Genomic DNA, 25,481 nt, shown 5'->3' on the forward strand with positions numbered 1-25,481 from the left:
AATGTTAATTTAATATTTCCCTTAAATTTTGGCCGAAATTTAATATTGAATAAAATATTAGTTTCGGGTTTGGTACCAGATTTCGACTGAAATTTCAAATTCTCGGTCGAAATTTCGAAATTTCAAGGTCCGAAACCGGTACCGAAACTGAAATTTTAAACCTTGGTTGTATCATAAAGATTTATGGGGTTTTGAGTGCACCATAGTGCGTTGTGACAATTCCCATGAGAAATGGAAAGAAGACAGTTTGGAGGCCTTCGTGGGAACAAGTTCAATCGTTCTAAACCGCCCCTCAGACTATCATTGTGATCATTTCCATTTTCCAATTGAATTAATTGAAGTATTTGATTTGTTTCTTGAAATGTGATTTTTGGAAGAATTCTCACTTGAGGCACAGATGCAGAAATGAATACAAGAAGCACACATAATATTGCCCCAAATGAAATGGCAATATGATTTATAAAATAGCCAATTTAACAGGCTTATGTTTTTTAACAATGAGTTACATATCATTTACCTAATTCTATAACAGAAGACAACCACCACCGAATGCATGTGGGTTTGTACAAATGATGAAGATCTTAGCTTTGCCTGAGATGAAATAGCTTGATATCGCGTCGAACTGCAGTCATCAGAATCCTGCACCTGCTCTCGCCTAATGAATTGATACATTGATACAGGTTTTTACAGCCTTTACAAATATAATGAATTGCTCGTTGGCATGAGATCTTTTGGATGGATATAGGTAAGAGCAAAGAACTCAGAGAGAATCTCTGAACACTGATTCCGTTGAAATCAGGCTTGATCAATGAGTAAGAAAAATAACGGAGGATTATATAAGAAAATGGGGTTATTTATTCAAGTGTAATGGGCTTTGAGCTTCTGCAAGAAGGCCAATGTTTCCGTATAGGATGGATCGGTGTGGCTGACGGGCTTGCACGAATTGATATGATCCGTAGCATCTAATACCTGCATCACATCAACAAACAAGGCAATATTAACTGCTTTGGCAATACAGTGAATCCGCGATGGATATATTTACAAGTGAATTTGAGATTACAATCAATGTATGCATAGATTTTTTACAAGAAAAAAATCTCATTAGCTCTGTCCTTTCTGTAGGTTAAGATATCATTCTTGTGCAATGTTAGTTATAGTATATGATCCAGAGCAAATCATTATTCCCACAACTGACCGGAAACTGGTATTGAAGACCTTAAATTAGCCTGGCCTTGTCTTATTTTTCGGTTTTCTGGGTATTCTATTTTGATACATGCACAAAACTCATCGCTTTGTCGCTTTTCAGCTTTCACTAGAATTGGTACGAGCCAATGGGAGATGTCCCATGTGCTTCTGCTAATAGGACTGGTAGGGCAGCCTCAAATAAACCTATAAACCTAATTGTTCAGATTGTGGAGCTAGAAAGTTGAGGATAGGGAATCAGAAAGAAAATGGACAGTAACTCTATGGTAATTTGAGTAGAGATAAATCTCACTTCAGAAGTGGGTGACGAGTCTATTCTGAAGTGGGTGACGAGTCTATTCTTGGTGGCGTCAAGTTCGAATTTGAGGACATCTTCGTTGATTCTTTGTCTATACATATTTCCCATTGTGTCGATACTGATGTCGACTCATTTTTTCATTCTGTTTCAGAGTCTGTAACGCCTGATGTGGGGAGTCATCTGATGTAATCATTGATTCCCATGAAATAAAAGACTCTTTTGCTTATATTCATGTACTTGTCTCTTCTGCTGCTTCTGTTTCTAAACCTGATCAAGTATTGAAACCGTAAATATAGGTGATGAAACCTTAATTCGGGAAATACGAATTGGCAAAATTTTATCTCCTGAGGAGCGCAAAGAATTAATCACCTTGCTAAAAGAGTTTAAGGAGGTTTTTGCTTGGTCTTACGACGACATGCCAGGATTGAGTGAGGACATTGTCCAACACAAATTACCTCTAATCCCTGGCATCAAGCCGAAGAAGCAAAAACTCCGGAAACTGAAAACAGAATGGGACTTGAAAGTTCACTATGAGGTTAAGAAACTACTCGAAGTGAAATTCATCGAAGTAGTTGAGTACCCTAAATGGCTTGCAAATATTGTACCGGTGCCCAAGAAGGACGGAAAAGTCAGGATGTGTGTCGATTTCCGAGATTTGAACAAGGCAAGTCCGAAAGATGACTTTCCGCTTCCGAACATTGATCTCCTGGTTGACAATACCGCTGGACATGCACTCTTATCCTTTATGGATGGATTCTCAGGGTATAATCAGATCAAAATGGCGCCTGAGGACATGATGAAGACGGCATTTATTACTCAGTGGGGGACATATTGCTACAGAGTGATGCCGTTTGGTCTCAAGAATGCTGGTGCCACCTATCAGAGGGCTGCGACTACTTTGCTTCATGACATGATTCATAAGGAGGTCGAGGTCTATGTAGATGACATGATTGTCAAAGGCAAGACTCGGCCAGAGCATACAATCGCTTTGAGGAAATTCTTCGAGCGAATCCGAAAGTTTCAACTTCGCTTGAACCTAAATAAAGGTGTATTTGGGGTCACATCAGGAAAGTTGCTTGGATTCATGGTCAGTGAGAGAGGAATCGAAGTAGACCCTCAGAAGATCAAGGCAATCCAAGAAATGCAACCACCAAAGACAGAAAAGCAAATTCGTGGGTTCCTTGGCAAAGTGCAATACTTGAGAAAATTCATATCTCATTTAACTATGACGTGTGAACCCATCTTCAAGTTATTGAAAAAGAATTCCTCCAAGAGATGGAATGAAGATTGTCAGGAAGCATTTGAAAAGGTCAAACAATGCTTGTCCTTGCTTCCTGTCCTATCCCCAGTCATTCCTGGTCAACCATTGTTGATGTATTTGTCCATCACAGATACATCAATGGGTTGCATGCTTGCTCAGCAAGATGCAGGGTCTAAGAAAGAAAAGCCCATTTACTACATTAGCAAGAAAATGCTAGAGTATGAAATCAAATATATTGTTTTGGAAAAGACATGTTTAGCATTGGTTTGGGCGACTCAAAGGCTTAGACATTATCTTCTGTCGAATAAAATATTTCTGCTCTCACGGATGGATCCGTTGAAGTATTTGTTCGAGAAACCCGCTCTTACCGAAAGAACAGCCAAATGGTTGCCATTGTTGTCTGAGTTTGACATCACTTATGTCACTCAGAAATCAATTAAGGGACAGATAATCGCTGAGCAGCTAGCTGATGCCCCTGTTGAGGAGAATGCTTTTCTAAAGGCAGACTTTCCTGATGAAGAGATTATGGACATTGAAGAGGAGACTCCGAGTTCCAAGTGGCTTATGTACTTTGACGGAGCTGTCAATAATCATGGTCAAGGAATAGGGGCAGTTTTGGTATCTCCAAAGAAGGAGTATATCCCTATATCCATCAAGTTGCAGTTTGAATGTACAAATAACATGGCTGAATATGAAGCATGCATCGCGGGACTTGAGGCAGCTTTGGCTTTGCGAATTCAAGACATCGATGTGTTCGGAGATTCAATTCCGATCATTTGTCAAATAAATGGGGATTGAAAAACCAAAGAGGCAAGGTTGATCTCATATCACACTTATCTCGCATCTCTGGTCGGGAAGTTTAGGAATGTCACCTTTACTCATTTGTCGAGGATAAGAAATCACTTCGCCGATGCTCTGGCTACTCTAGCTTCAATGTTGGACATTTCTGCAACAATGGAGGTTCAACCTTTAGCTGTAAGGTTGCAATGGGCTCCAGCACATGTGAATGCCATTGAAATATCTGCCAGGTGTCCAGATGGTAAACCATGGTATACAGATATCAGAAATTTCATTTCAGGCAAGGGGCATCCGCCTGAGGCTTCCAGCAAAGAGAGGAAAACTCTTCAGAGATTCGCTGCCAACTTCATTATATGTGGTGAAGAGTTGTACAGAAGGTCGTTTGATGGGATACAGCTTCTGTGTGTTGATGAAGATCAGGCTGCAGAGCTCATAGAGCAAACACATGAAGGTGTTTTTGGTCCTCACATGAACGGTAAAATGCTGTCAAAGAAAATCCTTAGACTTGGATTCTATTGGCCCACAATGGAAGCAAACTGCTTCGCATTTGTGAAGAAATATCATAAATGCCAAGTCTATGCGAACCTTATTCATGTACCTCCGTCAGAGTTACACTCTATGACCTCGCCATGGCCATTTTCAGTATGGGGGATTGATATCATTGGCAAAGTCTATCCTAAATCGTCGAATGGACAGGAGTACATCTTGGTGGCCATTGACTATTTCACAAAATGGATAGAAGCTGCTTCATATGCTTCCATAACTTCCAATACAGTTGCGAAGTTCATTCGTGCGAATATCATTTGCAGATATGGAATACCTAATGAGCTGATTTCTGATAATGGATCTCACTTCAAGAAAGAGGTAGTCCACCTGTGCGAAGAGTTCAAAATCAAGCATCACAAGTCATCTCCTTACAGACCGCAGACCAACGGGGCTGTAGAGGCAGGGAATAAGAATATCAAGGTCATAATCAGTAAGGTGACTGAGACTTATAAGGACTGGTCGAACAAGCTTCCTTTTGCTTTATGGGCTTACAGGACATCGATCAGATCCTCTACAGGTTTAAATCCATACTCTCTAGTGTATGGAATGGAAGCAGTCCTCCCTGTTGAAGTGAGAATCCCGTCCCTAAGAGTTATGATGAAAGCGAATCTGCCAGAGTCTGAGTGGGCCAAAGCCAGACATCAGGAATTGCAGATGATTGATGAAAAGAGGTTGAGAGCCTTGTATCACATCCAAGGGTATGAGAGAAGAATCGAAAGAGCCTTCAACAAGAGAGTCAAGGTCCGAGAGTTAAAACCAGGAGATCTTGTCTTGAAATCCTACAGGACACCAATATTTGATCCCAGAGGAAAGTTCAGACCAAACTGGTCTGGTCCTTACATTGTTGATGAAGTCCTGCCTGGAAAAGCCGTTAGACTCCTCAATGAAAATGGAGAAAAATTAACAGAACCTACAAACCTGGACCAACTAAAGAAGTACTATACTTAGATACATCAGGAGGCCGTCTTTGGTCGATCAGAAACTTAAAAGCCAACAACCTCAAAGTGAAAAACCATTTGCAAACCCTTTGAGCCTAAAAATAAAGAAAACTTTCCTTATTTGATAAATTCAAACCAGGGGCATCTTTTATGACTTGCATCATAAAAGATATTGAACCTGAACTACGTCATGACCTGATCCCTCTCTACAGGGTACGTAGGTAGCCTGATCAATTCAGGTTCGGTCAAATCCTTCAAATCTTTCAAATCCTTAAAAAGATGAAAGAAAGAACAAAACAAACAATCTTTGAAACCCCAAAAGGACGAACTACGCGGACCTGATTCCCATTTCTTTGGGGATACGTAGGCAGTCTGGAGTGCCAGATTCGGTCAAATACATGAAAACTTACCAAAGGTTATCCTGTTTAAACCCGAGCCTACCTGAAAGTCCTTCTCGTGTACTTAGGCTCAGGTTTGTAGAGAAACAGAAAGAAAAGAAAAAATGATGGAGTCTTAGACCCGTTAGACTGAAAATCTGCAAGGGCAGACAGTCCAGGCAAAAATTAAGGCATGCGGTCCGCCAAATCGAAAACCTGAAAAGGCGATTTGGTCATGGTAGTGACTTTATAAAGGACAAAACCTCTGAAAGCCAGCAAGACTTTCATTTCTTCTGCGGCACTACTCCAAAGTCTGAGTGAGCGCCAGTAGAAATTCTTCTGACACTTTATAAGCTAAGGAGGTTAAGACTAAGCAATCCAAAGGGATAATAACCATGATGAAAATACTGGAAAGAGGAATAAAACACCTTTAAATACGATTTTCAAAAGATTTCAAGAGTGGTAGACTATACCATCTTAAAATACTTATCAGATTAAGAAGCAGATTTAGTCTCTCTTCGAGTCTAAGTCATTGTGTCCATCAAAGTCTTCATTTGTGGGTAGTCCTGGTCTTTTCTCTGTCATGTTGAGGTTAAGCTTCAGAGTTATGTGTGGGGAAGCCTGTGTAGTTTAATATCCCTCCCAAAGCTGGGATAGCAAGAAGCAAGAAGGCGAATGTGAAAAATGATGAATTTGTGTCTCCTCAAGGGTGATATACAGCAGAACGAAGTTCAGAAGATGGTAGATTCTCAAGTTCATCTAGCAAGTTTTCAAGTTCATCCGGAATGGCAGAGATCATCAGAAATGAAAAGCGGTTGTTAGGCAGATGCAGTCTGTTGTAAACCTGAAAGCTTTGTAACCTCAAATATTCAAGAAATGAAAGCATTTTTAACCGTTTCCCTGTGTTTTGCTCTCTTGTGAATTTGTCATGGAAGTAAAATCAAACTAGGGGCATCTTTTATGCCCTGAGTAATCAGGTTATAAAAGATATCAAATGAACAATGATTGAGATGATTATTCTCAACAATTGAAGAAAAGAGGAGCTTGAACACAGTCTTTGGATTCAACTCCTCAATCAAATTCCTTTAAGAGTCTGTCTCAGCAATCCTTTGAGGGTTTGCAATCCTTTGAGAATTTGTCTCACCATTCCAATGAGAATTCTTCTTATCATTCCATTGAGAGTTTGCCTTATTATCCCCAGCGGAGTTTCTACTCACAAATGAAGTCTGTAATCCACCCCGAGTGAAGAAACAATTTTCTCCCTGAGAGTATCCACCCCGAGTGAAGAAACAATTTTCTCCCTGAGAGTATCCACCCCGAGTGAAGAAACCAAATTTTCTCCCTGAGAGTATCCACCCCGAGTGAAGAAACCATATTTTCCCTGAGAGTATCCACCCCGAGTGAAGAAACAATTTTCTCCCTGAGAGTATCCACCCCGAGTGAAGAAACAATTTTCTCCCTGAGAGTATCCACCCCGAGTGAAGAAACCAAATTTTCTCCCTGAGAGTATCCACCCTGAGTGAAGAAACCATATTCTCCCTGAGAGTATCCACCCCGAGTGAAGAAACAATTTTCTCCCTGAGAGTATCCACCCCGAGTGAAGAAACCATATTCTCCCTGAGAGTATCCACCCCGAGTGAAGAAACCATTTTCTCCCTGAGAGTATCCACCCCGAGTGAAGAAACCATATTCTCCCTGAGAGTATCCACCTCGAGTGAAGAAACAATTTTCTCCCTAAGAGTATCCCCCCGAGTGAAGAAACAATTTTCTCCCTGAGAGTATCCACCCCAAGTGAAGAAACCATTTTCTCCCTGAGAGTATCCACCCCGAGTGAAGAAACCATATTCTCCCTGAGAGTATCCACCCCGAGTGAAGAAACCGAATTATCCCAGAAAACATCAGCACTGAGCAAAATATCCGAGTTCTCTTTGAAAGCATTCACTCCAAGCATGGAACCCAATTTCTCCTGAGAGTTTTTCGTCCTGAACGAAAAATCTAAATTTTCCTTGAATATTGTTCGCCCCGAGCGTAGAAAGAACCAAGACCCCTGAGGCAACCTTCCCAAATGTAGACCCCTGAGGCATCTCTTCCATCTGAAGACCTCTGAGGCAACCCTTCCATCTGAAGACCCCTGAGGTAACCCTTCCATCTGAAGACCCCTGAGGTAACCCTTCCATCTGAAGACCCCTGAGGCAACCATTCCATCTGAAGACCCCTGAGGCAACCCTTTCATTTCAAGACTCCTGAGGTAACCCTTCCATCTGAAGACCCCTGAGGTAACCCTATCCAAATGAAGACCCCTGAGGCATCTCTTCCATTTAAAACCCCTGAAACATCCATTCCATATCACAACCCCTGAGGTATCTGATCCTTCCAAAAGTCCAATATTCACAAAATCATCTCATTCATTCTTATTTCTCTCCAATCAATTTTGGACCAGTCAAAATGTGTTATCTGTTCAGCTTTGACATTCGCACGACAAGCACGCTCTGCCAAAGAGGGGCATTTGTAGACACCCCATTTTGACCGTGCCCTAAACCCTCTAAGTTTGAGCAAAACCCCACCAAATCAATCAACTAGGGTCCCAAAATTCACCCTAAGCTAGGTTAAGGCCCCAGTTAGGTCCCTGCGAAATTTCATCAAAATCCGAGCGTGTTTGCCTAGCGAACAAGCCGAGAAAATACCGTAGTGTAAACCAAAAGGGGGGTGGATTATCCTGAATGGGGCCGAACCTGGGCCGAATAGGACAAAAGTTACGGGCGCGCCATATCGAATTTTCATGCGCCGTATCAATCTGGGTGCAGTTATCAATTTTTAAAAATACCTATAAATATCGTTTTCTCTGTTAAAAAAAAATCGTTGAGATCCGAGAGAGAAAACCTTTTCTGAAAAATCGCAAATCTCAAATCTGTTTTGTTTAGCTCAAGATCTGGAATTCACATCATCATTCCTTAAGATTTAAGCTCTGAGAAGAGATCTATAAGGTTGAAAAGTAAAAAAAAAAAAAAGAAGAGGTATGATTATTTCATTCTTTTAAGATTTATACCTACTTCATGTTTAGAATGGAATGTGTTAGATCGTAAGTTGTGTTGTGATTTTATCTGATGTGATTGTATATATGCTGACTTCATCTGTTTGGAAGGATTCATTTTTAAAAAAAAATGTTTGTAGAAATTTATTATAAGGTTTATATAATCGATATGAAGAGAATTCTGATGTAATAGTCTGTGTGAGGCTATTCCTTTGATTAATATTCTCTTGTGGTTTCGCATCTGAGTTTGATCATGAACTGTATTTGGTATATTGTTTATTGGATGGGTTAAGTAATTAGTTAACTGTTGGATAGTTAATTCATCATTTTTTTTATCCTGTGTGCATCTTAGAAAATGATATTAGCATAATTATGTATTGCTAGGTGCATTGTATTGCTTACCATTGTTCATTTGGAGATGATTTTAGTTTAGCTATGTTCAGGGTGAGGTATTGATGCCATAATGTAGGGATGCTAATGTCAAAACATGGTAGTGTTACTTTTATATATATATATATATATAGAGGAAAGTGTCTCTAGTCTCTCCCCTAGATAAGCTTATCTACTCCTCCCTTTAAAAAAACACAGTAGGCCCACACTGTTTGGATGATCCAAAGCATTCATTTGATAGGTCCTAACATAGATAGGGTGTGCCCAAAAAATCAGCACCAAAGGGTCATCCTAGAACTTCATTTTGTGATGCCTTGTGGTACCCAGAATGGACACATATAAACGTCCACGTTTATATGCGTCCATTTTGGACACGGTGTGCCCAACAAAATGAAGTTCTAGGATGACCCTTTGGTGCTGATTTTTTGGGCACACCCTATCTATGTTAGGACCTATCAAATGAATGCTTTGGATCATCCAAACAGCGTGGGCCCACTGTGTTTTTTTAAAGGGAGGAGTAGATAAGCTTATCTAGGGGAGAGACTAGAGACACTTTCCTCATATATATATACTAGTTCAGGTTTTATGAGTTTATAATTATAAAATTCTTAGTTCAAGAGGCTAATGTATGTGGCATTTGATGAATACCCCTGTTTTGATGAGTATGCCAAACTCGGTTGGAGTTCTCTTATTCGACAAGCACTTTAAGCCCACTTGTTCTTTGCTGCTTTTTGTTAAAATCCAGTTAACTCCTTTCAGCCATAACCTTTTTCCCATTCAAAATTACCCTGTTTTGTTTGCAATACAGCTCTATTTAGTTTTTTTTTTAGTTGATTTATAGTGAATTTATTACAAGAATTGTAATAGTATGTGATTCTTTAAAGGCTAAAGTATAAAATGGGTGAATGCAATTGTGTGAATATGATTATGATGATGTCATAACCATGAAGTAATTGTAAAGGATTTATAGGTCTGTTATTTCATTTTGTTGGCAATACTACAGCTTTATTCATGCCCTGAAATTAATTTTTGAGGGCAGTCTCAAGTGTGATTCTCACCATGGAAAATATATATAGTTTATTGTCTTATATATCATGGAGATATTATGCTCAAGGTTATTGATGTTGTAGTTATTTTTTATTTGAATTGATTGCTTTCTTCAGTTTGATGGTATTCAATCGGGTTTAAGTGTGGTATCAAGCATCAATTACCCATTTCTTGTTGTTGTGCTCAGTGGAGATATGGCTAAGCCCCAAAGTCTTGAAACATGTTTCTTTCTTTTGTTCTTGATGTGTGCATTGGAAAATTCATGAGTATAAGCCATATTCAGTTTAATTAGGTGAAATGAAAATCGGTTTTGGTCCTTGTATCTTTAATACATCTGTAGTTTTGCTGGATTTACACCCCTCTTAAATTACACAATGCATATTGATCTATATTCCATGCTTTTATTAAATTTCCATTTCGTCCTTTTCATTTTAAATTCCATTCCAATACATCCCTTTTGATCAGTCCAAAGCATGTTTTAGCTCGACTGAATCTCTATCGTCATGTATATGCTCAAATTCAGTTCGTATGTGTCTCTATTGCCGTGTGTATGCTCAAATTCAGTTCAGCTGAGTCTATATTATCATGTGTATATTTAATTCAAGTCTGTTTCAGTTCAGCCATATTTTATATTGTATTCATATATGTATTTAGTTTAAGCATAGTTAGATTCAAACATGGTTTTGTTTTCATATCCAGTTCATATATATATATATACCATAATTTGAGAATATTTTGGATTTCATATGTAAGGGTAAAGTATATGAGATCATATGGCACGCATTTTTTGTTTTGTTTTGTTTTTTGTGTAGTCTCATTTAACTGTGTACAATTGTATGGTCGCACGATCTCCTTTGTCATGGCATATGTAAACTTAAGCTATTCTTGGAGTATTTTCACATATATAGAACACCTTATGTTTATCTGTAATTGTGTCCCTTGAAGATAGTTGGCATAGGCTTTACTATAATTTGTAATCATATTTCTTAACTGTGCTAAATTACCTTCTCTGATATTAAATAAGATGGATTTGTATAATTATCAAAAATCAAGTAGTGTTAAAATACTTAGTCTAAGAATCCATTTCAGCCCTGAAATTTTGATTTTATATTCTTAAAGAATTATGACAGAGGGCAGGTTTATGATTTTGTATTGGGTCATAATTCTATCTAATTCATTCAAGTGTTAGCAGGTCTTGTATGGAAAATAAGTAGAAATTCTCATTAGAAATAATATGAACTTAAGAGGTGCGTTTGGTCGTAATTGTTTAGACTATTAGGTTCAGTTGTAAACTGTTTATTCTAATTGCTATAACTACTATTTTTAAGTATTATAAACCATAGTTTTTCTTAATAAATTTTAGTTCTAAAGATAAAGAAAGAAGGAACTGAGATTCTTTAAATAAAATATCCGAATTAATATCTTGTAAAGGTGATATTCTTAATGGGTTAAAGCTCACAATTATGTTATGTCTCATCATGAACATATATTTGTCGTGTGTAGCATGTTTATGGTTCTGTAGTTGGGTATAAGAATGGTTTCCTTTTTATTATAATAAAAGGGGGGGTTCATTATGTATTATGTTTTAATTTGTACTATATTCTTTAAGTTTTTCAATCCTGAAATCATAGTTTAAAAGATAAGTGTTGCTTTAAAGCAATATCTCGCTCATCCTTAGGGGACTTGCTCAGTCCAAGTAGCACTCCTCTCTTTTATTTAAAAGACTTGCCTAGTCTTTTAGATGTATATCCCCTAGATATTAGATCCCCTCTGTCATTGCAAGGGCAATGAAAGAGATATCTCGAGCCCACCTTTTAGGGAGACAAGCTACGTCTCAGTAGATAGTCATACCCATTTAGGGAGACAGGCTATGTCTCATACAGAGAATGTTCTATCATTTAGAGACAAGCTTTGTCTCATTAGTGAGTCCATTCCTAGGAGACATGCCATGTCTCATTAACACCTCTCTTAGAGTCATTTGTTTGAGAGTCTTTTCCATTAGCATTAGAGTCTGTCCTTAGCTACAGAGTCAATCTTTCTTTCAGGAGTCTGTCCTATCATCATAGGGGTTATGATTCTGTCCAACCTCTCGTCAAGTCATGTGATTTTTTTATCCGCTCTTGCAAGGTATAGGATGCTGTCAAACCCTTGCAAAGTCGTGATTCTGTCCAACCTTTGCGGGATATCAGGAGTTTATCCTACCCTTATGATGATAGGATTCTATCCTCTTGTGTCAAAAATTCATAAACACAACAAAAACATCTGAAAAACCAAAAATCTCAAAAAATCAAGAATCATTAGGAGTAGTTAGGAAATTCTGTTCCGAACTACGTTGGCTTGATCCCTTTCCAATGGGTACGTAGTGCAGCTTGGGATCCACATCCCAGGTCCAGCCAAACCTTTAAAAATAAATATTTTAAACTTTCAAAAAAATACAAAAAACTCTTCAAAACATTTTCAAAAAGATCTTCCCTTATGCTCTGTTTGGTTGCTGGGTTTTTTTTGTTCCCAGGATTTATGTGGGTAAAGGTTTAGTGGTCACATCAGCTTTTTCTTGCTGACATCAGCAAAATCTTGTCTTGAAAAGGGTGTTTCTCTTTCTCTCTCTACCCTCTCTCTCCACTCTTCATAATATCTTTCTCTAATTAATGCTTGTCCCCTCTTTTGTCTCCTACCTTTACCCACATAAATCCCAGGAAAAAAAAAACCGGGCATCCAAACAGAGCATTAGAGTTAAGATTCTGTCCTAGACATTTAGGGTGTTTTAGAGTTAGGAGTCTGTCCTGATTTGTTGATATGGTGTGTCCTGTCGTGTGAGTGTCCCTAGAGTTAGGAGGCCTCAAGTCGATCGGTTAGACATTCAGTCGAACCGATGGCTAGACTAGGAAGCATATAGTAAGCCCATGGTTTTCCTTAGGTTGCACAGCCTAGTTACACATAGGATATAGGGCCCACCTGCATTAGCTTAAGGCTAATCAACTTGCATTAGTTAGGGCATATAGAGAGTCCTAAAAATTACAATTCACATGAACTTAAGCAATTGTACAAGAAAGCTTTAAAAATCAGTCGAGTCTAGTGGATCGAGTCTAGGATAGCGGTTCTAGATGGTTAGGCATAGTAGTTTAGAATAGGGCATCGAACTACGTTGACTCCGATTCTTCCAGAGGCCGGGATACGTAGAGCAGCTGGGATGGACGGCCATCTTGGTCCGAGTCAGGTCGCATTAGAGTTAGGACTCATTTTGTCCAGTCATGTATAGAATTGAATTGTGTTGTGTGTTTTGCTGTGTTTTCTTACTTTCATGTACAGATCCTATACCTTTAGCTGTAGTATGCATGTGTTTGCACACCAGAACTCAGACACCAATTAGGTATGACACTCATAACCTAGGTATTCCTAGGCGACACTTCTTTCATTTCTTTTTTATTTGTGCTTATTTTTCATCTCCGAGACATGCATGATCAGATAGACGTCTTCTCGGAGATATTCGTTCCTATTTCATATGACTTTCGCCCAAAACTCTTCAAAATCAATAATAAATGGCATAAGAGACCAGGTGCTTGCACTTGGGCGGACGAGGTGCTGTAGACACCCCATTTTGACCGTGCCCTGCACCTCCTTGTTTTGTGCATAACCTTTTCAAATCAGTGTGTGTGGACCCCAAATTACGCCCTAGGCTAGCTTAGGGTCCCACCAAGGTCCCTGTGAAATTTCATCGCGATCCGAGCCCGTTTGCCTAGCAAACGAGCTAAGGCAGTGTCATGGGACAAGTTCAGAAGAGTGGCGATTTAGCCAGAAAAGGGGTTGTGCTGGAATCTCAAAAACCAGTTCAAATTAGCCATGGCGGTCTGTCCGGGGAGGTATAGGGGTATGCAAATTAGTGTACAACTTAATTGAGGGGTGTATTATCCTGAACCAGGGCAATTTCGTAATTTGCGAAGATGCTTTTCTTCTTCCCCAAGTCACCATTAAGCCCTAAGCTAGGTTAGTGAGTGATTAGGACTAGGATTAGTTAGAGGGAATCTTAGTTGGTTATGTTTCTTTTGATCTCAGCCATTGAGTGAAAAGGTGATTTTAACGGTTGAGATCATTTTTCAAAGAAGATATTTTTTGCAAATTTTTCCCCCTGTTTTCTGCTTGGGCCGCCTCTTGCGGAATAATAGTTGTCCTAAATTTGCCAAGGGGGGTGTCCTGGAAGGTTTGGGGGTATCAAATATATCATTTCTCGTTTTCTTCTTGGGCACCCCCTGCCAGTTAAAAAGTTGTTAAAAATTACACTAGAGGTGGTTGTCCAAGTAGAAAAGGGGTGTGTTTAATTACATCTTTTCTTTTGTATAAAAAAAAAAAAACCATCGAAGCAAAGGAAAAAGCTCATTTTCGTAGAAAATTGCAGAGAGAGAGAGAGAGAGAGAGACCCACCTCCTCCGGCCGGCCAACCACCTTCTCCGGCATCCTCCTGGCCAGCCACCTTCTCCGACCACTCCCCCTCGCCGCCGGCCAACCATCAGCCACCACCACCGCACCTCCATCTCCTCCCACCCCAACTCCTTTTCACCAACAACATCCATAGATTCCGGCCCGGAATCCGTCCATTTTCTGCATCCAGCCATACCACCATCAAAACCCATCTCACTCCCTCAACCTCTGTTTTCCTCCCCAAACCCTCTTACATCTCCACCTTCTCTGCATCACAGCCACCACCATCACCTCCATTTTCAGAAACCCCTAATCCAAACCCATCTCAGCCATTACTAACCAAACCTAAACCCATTTCTGCAACCTTTTTCACCACCGGAGCTCCGGCCGATCTTCTTTGATCTCCTCTGCAATCCGGCCAATCCAGCTACCCTCCACCATTTTCTTCCTCCCCTTTATCATTTACCCTTGTCCTCTCTGGAAAAACCAAGACTAAACCCATTTCCCTGCAAAAATCCGAAACTCCCAAACCCATTTCCACCTTCAAACCCGCCGGAATCCGGCAAAGCTTCCATGAATTCCGACCGGCCAGCTACCCTCCATACCCATTTCCCCTAAAATCTAAGCCACCACCGAACCCTTGAAATCTGTCCACCTCTTCCATTTCTCCCACCATTGATTCCGGCCATCTCGCCGGAATCCAACCACTAAACCCTAACCCCACTCTCACCTCTGCAAAAAAAAATAAAAATAAAAAAATCTAATCTCCATTTTCATCTCTTTTACAAACCCAAATCCATTCTTGTCTTTCTCTTCTTAAACCCCATCTTCTTCCCCATTAGCCGCCATTGTCATCATCCCTTGCCGCTACGATTCCAATAGGATGTTCTCTATGATGCTGAATAGTTTTTTTTAATGTCATAAAGAAAATAAGGTAACTCTTATCCTCTTCTCTTCCTTGAATTCTATTTCCTGCATTTCTCTACTTGTGTTTTTCTTGATTGCCATCCTCTGATTTCAGTTTTAAAATGATCTATGATAGGAAAAGCGATTTTGGGTTTGAAAATCAATTGGGTTGTGCTGTGTTTGCAAAGTGATTTGCAAAATTTATTTATTTATTTATTTTTGCCTGGGTTACTATTTCTGGTTTTGACAACTGTATCAAATCAGTTGTTTTGATTGCTGTGTGATTTATCTCGTCGGGTTTATTTGAGTACCTCATATCATGTATTTGGACTTAGAGCTGTGTTTGGAGTATCAAATGAATGGATCTATCAGCTTATATTGTGCAGCAGGGAGGTGAAGGAGACAGTCAGATTTATAGATTTCTAATTGCTTATTCCTACAACATGTTTGGAATCTGATTTTCCAAAAAGTCAGTCACTAATTTGGGAATCTAAGAATCTGATCCGTATCCAATTCACAATACAAGAGTTTCGAATGTGAGAAGTCCATCTCTGAAATCTTCTTTTATCACAGTCATGCTTTCACATTTTTTTTTTTTTTTTTTTTTTTTACCTACACTTGCACTATGTTAGACTGTTCTTTCTTTCTTCACTTGGCTAATGAGCATTAGAGATAAGAAAATTCACCGCATGTGTGGAGGTAAGGTGATGATAATTTCGTTCTATTGAAGCAGTCATAGGCAACCATTTTTCCCTTTTGTTTTGTTGACTGTACCAAGAAATGCATATGTCAGTGCCTTCAATATATGAATTTCATTATCATTTTGAGGGTCATTCGGGAGAAGGTGTAGATATTGCCATTCTTGATGAGTGTTGTTATTAAAAGTGGAGTAATGCTCATGTCAATCTGTTAGGATAATGATATCAACTTAACCTTTCCCATTGTAATCACATTGGCCTACATTGGCCTAGCTTGTTTCCGCTTTAAAGCTAGTTAGAAAATCATTCTTTTCATGTGACATCTGTTGGTAATTAACCGGATGTTTGATTGAGTTGCCTAAAGTGCTTAAGGGAATTCCATAGTTCATGAGTAATGAAGGGATGATTGGGTAATAGTTCGATAGAATATGCCTGAGAAGTGATTGGAAAAGCAACATTAGGAAAGTGACATGTTCGTTCCCTGGTCTTGCTTGGGTCAATTCTTTCATAACAAATGTATAGCCTTTTCCTTACATTACCAGTAGATGACCAAGTAGAAAAAAAAAAAAAAAAGGTTCGAGTGATTACATTGGGTTGGTTGTCCTTCTTTATTTTAAACTAGTTTCCCGATATAGTTGGAATTTGTAATGGCTTTTAAATATTTCCCTTGTTCAGTTGAAGATAAATCCCATTTAGTATAGTTATTGGATATGTTAGTCAAAAAAAAAAAAAAAATTTATTTTTATTTTTTGGAAATGTTTGTGTTACCTGGTTGTGATTACAATTTCAAATCAATTGGCTCACTTCACTTTGATACTCACAGCCCTCTCCTCTCTTGTTCATGGCAACTACCGCACATTTTTCACTATTGGTAGCACATTGCAGCCCCTGTTTTTAAGCACATTTCACCCCTTGTTTTTAGCATATTTCAGCCCCTGTTTAGCCACAGTTAACCCACAATTCAATCCTTGTTTTGTATGATTAAGGTTAACTTTGTGTTGGCCAGCAAGTGGGTTGGGTTTGCCCCTTTCTTGATTTGGTTATCAAATAAGGTGAATCCATTGGGGTTTGGTCATTTAGTGATGGGTGCTTGCACTTTTGGGAGATTAGGTGCATGTGTGTCTATTGTGTTTTGATCATTCAGTTATATGAGTCTCCAGTGAAGTCGCCACGTTGAATAATATGACTTACAATTCTTATGAGTTGCATTATCTTGTGACAGTGTTTCAAAGAGAGGTTGATTATGTGATTACATGGTTGAGTGCATATGGAGTTAAATCATTTGTTTGTCTTATATTAGCCGGCCGACCCCTATATATGGAAAATGGCAAGTGAGTTAGGGTGTAGAACCAGGTTTTTATGTTTAGTAAGCTAAGCATGGCTATGTTCGCTTTCATCTGAGATTTCTCATTCGGTTTGGATTAATTATCGACATTTGATATCTCCTTCGGTTTGTCAGAATCTTCTTCTCATGATTAGGCGACGATGGAACGTTTCTTGAGCCAACCTCTTCCCTTCCTGCCTTAGAGTTTTCGCAGGTTAAGGGATTCTCTCCTCTTAGAGTGTTTAGCCAGTTAGAACCCTTCTCAGGGCAATGATAAGGTTACTTGGAGCCCGTCTTTATGTTTTGTGGCTCACCGCTTCGCACTTGGATCTGCACAAGTTGATGTCCCATGTATGCACTGAAATTTTTACTAATTGGAATTATCATAATCTTTTGATATTTCTAATATTCTTCTTATACTAATCTTTGAGTTAGGTTTTGAAGATGATAATAAATGGACTGCTCAGGTGAGACTCTCTTGAGGATCATAAACTTGTCTTTTATTTAAATAAATTGTTTTAGGAAAGAAGGAGATCAGATGACTACTCTATTCGATATTATCGACATGAGTACTGTCTGATCTCAAGGCGGGCTTAGAAATATTATCCTGTGCATTTGTGATATCAGATGATTACTTTAGCATCATCTGATTTCACCCCCATATCGGGGCAGTGGTACTTGTGGTTGGGTATAGAAGTGTTTAATGTTGTTTCTTGCTTTATTAGGCTATCCAGCGGCTGGTCTGGACTAATTAATGTTGTTTATCATTTTATGATTGCTGCATGTTGTGCACTCTTTAGTTGTAGATCTTACTTTGCGGATATTTGATTTGTTGGAAATTTGAGTTTACTTGGTAACCTTTTTCTTCTCTCTTTGGATAGACTAGCGTAGTCTTCTAGACTTCTTTAGATAATAGAACCTGTACTGGGAGACATACTCTGTCTTGTTAGGCAATCCTCCTTTGGAGGCAAGCCTCATTTGTAGAATCCTCTCTGAGATTGCACCTCAGTTTGTTCCTTTGTTAATTAGAGACCAATTTGGTCAATTAGTTATCTTAGCCCTGCTTACCCCTTGAGGGCAATGATAAGGTTACTTGGAGCCCATCTTTCTGTGTGTTTGGGAGACCCACCCGGTCTCATTCTCTCGTTAGTCCTCTTTGTGTGCTTTTTGATTTTGGAAGAACACCCTACTCGGCTTGGCTTCATACCCTTACCCTTATGGGTATTGGGTTGCACATTTGTTGCACCCTAGGGCTAGGTAGCTGTCCGGCCCGGTTGGGTGTTTTACCTTTGCCAAATATGCACAAGGTCTCTTATTCCTTTTTAGACCCGCCCGGTCTCATTCTCTTGTTAAGCCTCCTCTTTGTGCGCTGTTTGGTTTTGGAAGAACACCCTACTCGGCTTGGCTTCATACCCTTACCCTTATGGGTATTGGGTTGCACATTTGTTGCACCCTAGGGCTAGGTAGATGTCCGGCCCGGTTGGGTGTTTTACCTTTGCCAAATATGCACAAGGTCTCTTATTCCTTTTGCTTGTAAGCTTCTCCTTAGTCGATAGTCCATTCGCATAGGAGTCAGCTTTGATTAGAGAGTCTTTGACTCATTCATCATTTAGATGGTGTTATTAGAGAGTCTTTGACTCATTTGCCTTTTAGGTGGTGTTATAGGAGAGTCTTTGACTCATTTGTCTTTAATGTAGTGTTATTAGAGAGTCCTTGACTCATTTATCCTTTAATTAGCATTAGTGGAGTCTTTGACTCGTGTTTCTTTCTCTTTTAGAGAGTCTTTGTTTCGTTTATCCTTTAGTTGGTGTTGGTGGAGTCTTTGACTCGTGTTCCTTTTCTTTTAGAGAGTCTTTGACTCATTTATCCTATGTCGGTGTTTGTGGAGTCTTTGACTCGTGTTTCCATCTCTTAGAGAGTCTTTGACTCGTATATCCTTTAGTTGTTGTCAGTGGAGTCTTTGACTCGTGTTTCCATCTCTTAGAGAGTCTTTGACTCATTTATCCTTCAGTCGGTGTTTTTGGAGTCTTTGACTCGTGTTTCCATCTCTTAGAGAGTCTTTGACTCGTATATCCTTTAGTTGTTGTCAGTGGAGTCTTTGACTCGTGTTTTCATCTCTTAGAGAGTCTTTGACTCGTGTATCCTTTAGTTGTTGTCAGTGGAGTCTTTGACTCGTCTGTTCTTCTCTCTTAGAGAGTCTTTGAATCGTGTTTCCTTTTCTTTCAGAGAATCTTTGGTTCATTTATTCTTTTGGTGATGTTATTAGAGAGTCTTTGACTCATTTATCTCTTGCGCAGTTTTCTTAGAGAGTCTTTGACTCATTTGTACTTTCAGTTGGATTTATTAGAGAGTCTTTGACTCGCCTTTCCTTTTGCAGTCATTAGAGAGTCTTTGACTCCGTTATCTCATTTTCAGTGTTATCAGTTACTCTTATTAGAGAGTCTTTGACTCATTTGCTCTTATAACAGTATTATTAGAGCATAGTTTCCCTTATTCACCCTAGGGTTTGTCCCTAGGGTGTTATTTTGTATATTCCCTCCGGTCTTTGGCCAAAAGGGTGAAAGCATCAGAAATTTTAAAATCCATAAACATTGAAATCATTAAAAATCTCAAAAACATTAGAAACTTAAAACATAAAAATAGTTGATTTGCTGTAAGTGTTTGTTAGTTTGAGAGTTCGTTTCGAACTACGTTAGCTTGATCCTCTTTCACGAGGTACGTAGTGCAGCTTGGGATACATATCCCAAGTCCAGCCAAACTTTGCAAACAAATCATTTAACCATTTTTCTTCAAAACCTTGTTTTCAACAAGATCTTCCTCTAGAGTTAGGACTTTGTCTTAGATAGAGGGTTTTAGAGTTAGGGTTTGTCTTTGATTTGTTGTGTGCTTGTTGTATGTTTGTGTTAGAGTTAGGAGTTTGTCCTAGCTAGGAGCGCCTCCATCCGGTCAGTTGGCGATTCACATCGCCGACTGATGACTAGGTCTTGGATACGTTAGCAATCCTATTGTTTTTCTTAGGGCATACAGCCTAGTTACACGTAGGTTGTAGGAACCACCTGCATCAGCTTAAGGCTAACTTGCATTTAGTTAGGGCATATAGGGTGTCCTAAAATCTACAATTCACTGGAATTTAAATAATCGTTCAAGAAGCTTTAATAACTAGTCCGGTCTTTTAGATCGAGTCTAAGATAGAGGTCTAGGTGTCTTAGGCATCCTAGCTTAGAATAGACGCGAAGAACTACGTTACCTTGATTCTCGTGGAGGCGGGGATACGTAGGCTTCTTTGGATGAATACCAGACCATCCGAGGACTCGGGCTAATCATTTAGAGTCTTAGGATTTGTTGTGTAGTCATCGTTTGTTTTGCTATGTTTTCTTACTTTCTTGTGCAGACCTATACCTTTAGCTGTAGCATGCATGTGTTCGTCCACCAGAACTTAGACACCAGTTAGGTATGTCACTCATAACCTAGCTATGCTTAGGCAGCACATCTTTCATTTTATTTTATGGGTGTTTATTATCTCTATCCTCAGGAAATGCATGCTTAGGTAGACGACTCCTGAGGATTGTTCCCATTTCACATGATTTTTGCCCAAAATTCTTCGAAGTTAATAAATAAATGGCATAAGAGACCAAGTGTTCGCACTCGGGCGAATTGGGGGCGCTCTTCGGACCTTCTCCATTCGTCATCAGGCACGGACCTTCTGTATCTCTGGTTATCCATTGCAAACAGAGCATTTGTTTTGGTTCCATGGCGTGTCCATGGATGGCGACTCTGAGTTATTTTCGGATATATCTTGGTTTCGAGCCCTGGCTCCGGATCAGGATGTATCTCTTTCCTTTTATATCGCCACTCATGCTATGCTGTGAGGGTGGCATCCGTTTCGAGAGTTCCTTGGCAGAGCTCTCTTCCGTTGTGGAGATCTTAGAGGATTGCTGTGGGGACCTCGCGTCCCTCGCCGCACTCGTCCTCGGATCGGGGTCCACAGGTGCTCTTTAGACCTTTCAAATTCGTAACCAGGCACGAACCTTTCCTTTATAATCTCTGGTTATCCGTTGCAATAGAGCATAGTATGGGATCCTTGGCCCACTTCCTTGGATGGCGACTCTTCTTTGTTTAAGATACGCCTCGAATCTGGGCTAGTCCCCGAATCGAGAGGTATCTCACCTTTTATCGCCACTCATGCTGTGAGGGGCACATTCTTTCAAGAGTTCCTTGGTAGAGCTCTCCATTCACGTGGATGATCTTGAGATTCGTGTGGGGCATGTCCCCCGCCCCTCTCGGATCGGGGTCCACAGAGTGCCATGGCATAGCACTCCCTGGATTGTGGTTGGTCTCCCCGGAATTCTCCCACGCCGTTTGGCATTATGAATTTCATCTTCTAGTGATACGCTGAAGCGACGGCGTGGATCAAGTTCTGGCCGGGTCGTCCCAAGATAGCGTTATAAACCGAAGTGGCCCTCACTACCAGGAAGTTGATCATCGCGAAGGCTTGACAGGGCGGCTCTCCGACGAAGACTGAGAGTTCAATCTGTCCTTCCACTTTCACGACTTCCCCTGAGAAACCGAACAGATCGGAGTTTGCCGGCCTCAGACGGTCGTCACCTATCATCATTTTCTGGAAAGCATGATAGTACAGGATATCTGCCGAACCCCCGTTGTCGACAAGGATTTTCTTCACTTCTCAGTTTGCGACGAGCATGGTTAGGACCAGGGCGTCGTCGTGTGGCAGTATCAAGTTGTTGAGATCCGCATCTGAAAATGAGATCTCATTCTCTGTCTTCATCTTTTTGCTGTATGTGTGCACGGCATTGACTCAGCGTGCGTATGCTTTTCGAGCAATAGATGATGTGCCCCCAGCGGCCGGTCCGCCCATAATCGTGCAGATGACCCCCTTTGGCTTGGACCAGCGTGCCTCTGGTCTTGGACTAGATGGCGAGGGAGATTGATCCCGTGCAGGGGGCGGCTGTGACCGTCGAGGGCTCTGGCCCTGAGGACTCTTCTCTCTACGCTCCCTTCTGTGGCCATCATTTATGACGTACTTTTTCAAGTATCCCTGGCCAATCAGCGGCTCGATTTCTTCCTTGAGCTGCCAGCACTCGTCTGTGTTGTGACCGTGGTCCCTGTGGAACCGACAATACTTCGATTTGTCTCTCTTACTTCCCTTAGAGATCATTCTGGTCGCCACCTTACGAACTCTTCTCCTCTAATTGCGGCCAGTATGTGTCTTCGAGATGTGTTTAGAGGGGTAAAGTTTTCTTCCCTCCTCTGGGGGGACTTCTCTCTTCTGGCGACCTTATCGTCCCTACGTTGCTTGGTAGGGTTTTTATCCTCCGAGGTTCTCCTCCGATTTGAGTCCACGGGTGCCAGCGTCTCTTCCACTGCTATATATTCCTCCGCCCCGGCCATCAGATCTACCAGTGAGTGTGGATTCTAGCGAGCCACTGACCGGCGGAAGTCGTTGGATCTAGCGCCTGCGAGGAGCGCGTTCATGGCGGCTGAGGGATCCAAATTCGGCACTTGGAGTGCCTCCCTGTTGAAACGGCTGACGAACACCTTCAGGGGTTCGTTGTCCTCCTGCCGCAAGGCCATCAAGGATGCTGTTGTTTTCCTTGGCCTACGGCTGCTCATGAAATGGCGGACCAGATCGTCCCCAAAGTCTTCAAAGTTGCTGATGGAGTTTGGTTTGATCCTTGAGTACCAGTTCCGGGCTGCACCAGTCAGTGTGGTAGGGAATGCTCTGCAGAGGAAGCCATCAGACACGCCGTGGAGGAGCATTATCGTTCTGAACGTCTCCAAATGGTCCACAGGGTCAGTGGTTCCTTCATATTGCGGGACGGTTGACATTTTAAACCCTGTGGGCGCCGGGGCGTTCATAACATCGTCGGTGAACTGCGTTCTGCTTGAGAACGCCCACGCAGCAGGCCTGCTCTGATCTTTTGCCAGCTCTTCTATACGGTGGTCCATTTCTTCTATCCTTTGAAGCATCGGATCAGCTCTACGGTCTGGTCGGTCCAATGACCTGTTTCTCTCCACTGACGGGCTCGCCGCAGAGCCGGACTGACTTTCCGGACTCCTTCGACGAGGCCGGGATTTTTCTTGCGGTGCGTGGACTTCATGGGCTTGGTGCTTTCGCGCAGAGCGGGACCGCGACCTCCGGCGATGGTGAGGGTCTGTATGGGCATGCCTGGCTCTGAAGTGATGGACTTGCCTTGAGTGGTGAGTCCGGTCTTCACCGTGGCGCGCTGACTCTCCCCTGTGGGCGTTCGATCTTTCCGGTACGGATCGTGGAGCTTCTGGAGGATGTTGGGGAGGCGCTTGGAGTAGTTGTTGGTATTGACCGACAAGAGCTGTCATCTGTTGAAAGAGAGCTTGAACTTGATCCGTAGTGGGTGTGGGATTGAGGTGTTCCGAACGAGCTGGGCTCTGCTCTACTGTAGCAGAAGTAGTCACCACCTGTGAGGCGATTCGTTCACTCCGGGTCCTGCGAGGTAGCACGGCTCGGGTAGTCCGTGCGGTTGGTACCCGAGCATTCCTCCGTCCTGCCATTTTGTAAGGGGATTTGAACAGCTTTTAGTTTGTGGTCCCGGATGGCGCCAATCTGTTAGGCCTAAAATCCGTAACAGATACGGCAGTGACGTAAGAGCCTAGCTGGAGGACCCGAGGATCCGAAGTGAAATAGCTGAGTCCTGCACAAGGAGCAAACGAGGTCAGAAGACCAACCCGGAGTCGTTACTCTGGATAGGCCCTTCGACACTCAAGTCAGTATGAACAGGAGTGCAGAGCCAGTTTTTAAGAGTGGTGGGTGAGAAGTTATTACCCTTTGGTATGAGCTCTGAAAGCCCTTTTATAAAGGGAAATCTGGGGTGGTTGGATTACCTACCCCAAGACAGGTGTCGGCCTGTTATAGGTTTGAGTTTACATACTCTGAGGTAATTACCATAATACCCCTGGGCTGACGCTGGATTTGTGGTGGGCCATCCTGGGGCCACGTGTCGACAGCTAATAGGCTGCTGTTTTTCATACCCCATCAGGATGCACTTTGGCAAAATTCACAAGTGTTTTGATTTACGGTATGAAGTTCTGTTTACTAAAATAAAATCGAATGCATACAAGAATCAATTTATCCTGCGTGCTGATGGGAATCGCCAGGTAAATTGATTTTTTTTTTTTAAAAGGGAGATGATATCCTCTAACCCCCGCAACCACCCAAGAACACCTAAGTCATTAATTAAATTAGATATAAATTGTTACGGTTCTCAGCCAAGTTAATAAATTATATATTAGCATCAGAAACATAACCATCGCCTTTGTTTAATGAGATTGTGACTGCCACATCCTGTCTCAATAAGACAATAACTTCTATTATTAGCCATAATTCTTTTACGGCGACAGATACCTAACGTCGCCACTAAACTTTAAATTTTTTCTTTTGAAAAATATTAACTATCTACGGTGGTTAATACCGTCCCCATTAAACATCACAGGGGACGGTTATGGCACCGTTATGGTTTCCGTCGCCGTAATTCTTTAGCATGGCCTTAAATTTCGGATTTCAAAATTTCAGTCGAAAGTTTGTTTTTTCCGAAAATTTGAAATTCCACCCCAAAAATCTCAACTTTGTTAATTATTTAATTAATTTTTGCCCGAAATTTCTACAGAAATTTGGTATTAAATATAATATTAATATTAATTGGTGTATAGGATTTCGGTTTCGGTGAGGATCAAAACGTGCTCCCAAACCGAAATTTGAAACAATGTTCTTTAGTGATGATGAATTTCGAGAGAATATTAACAGTCGCCCAAAAGATATGTGGTGGCGGTAATATTGTAAAGGTGACGGTGACGGCAATGAGCCGTAGCCAAAAGCATTTATTTCTTGTCGTTGAGATTATAGTAGTCAATATCAAACCCTTTCATTTCCAATCGTTCACAGCATGTCTGGTAGCAAGAAAAGAAGGTAGATGGCTTGCATTGTAAACAATAAATTAATACGACTTTTCCATGTAGATCTACCGAAATTAATTAATGACTTTTCCACGTGTATCTACCGAAATGTTTTTTACATGGATAGTTGTTACTGGAATTTTTTCTATAGTATATGTTTGTTACACCTGATGCGTAGGAGTACAGGGCCCATCATTTTACACCCATATGTGTATTAGTACGTGTGGAAACTTACCAATGTCTCCAAAAGCTTAAGCTATCGGAGAAAGGCAATATTTAATCTTTTATACTTTAACACTCC

The 25,481-nt window shown here is 40.9% G+C and overlaps 1 protein-coding gene across 1 annotated transcript in view; it reads right to left on the minus strand.

The window, feature by feature from the left end:
* Positions 1-542: 542 nt before the first annotated feature.
* Positions 543-25,481, minus strand: part of LOC143857715 (alpha/beta-Hydrolases superfamily protein) — a 68,572-nt gene continuing 43,633 nt past the window's right edge. Inside the window, exon 10 of the mRNA XM_077368166.1 lies at positions 543-969. Coding sequence (XP_077224281.1) covers positions 859-969 — 111 coding nt within the window. The 3' untranslated portion in view covers positions 543-858. The remainder of the gene's footprint in view (positions 970-25,481) is intronic.

Source organism: Tasmannia lanceolata, unplaced genomic scaffold, assembly GCF_043159265.1.
Source record: "Tasmannia lanceolata isolate RefF3 unplaced genomic scaffold, GAP_Taslan_0.1 ptg000025l, whole genome shotgun sequence".
Lineage (NCBI taxonomy): Eukaryota > Viridiplantae > Streptophyta > Magnoliopsida > Canellales > Winteraceae > Tasmannia > Tasmannia lanceolata.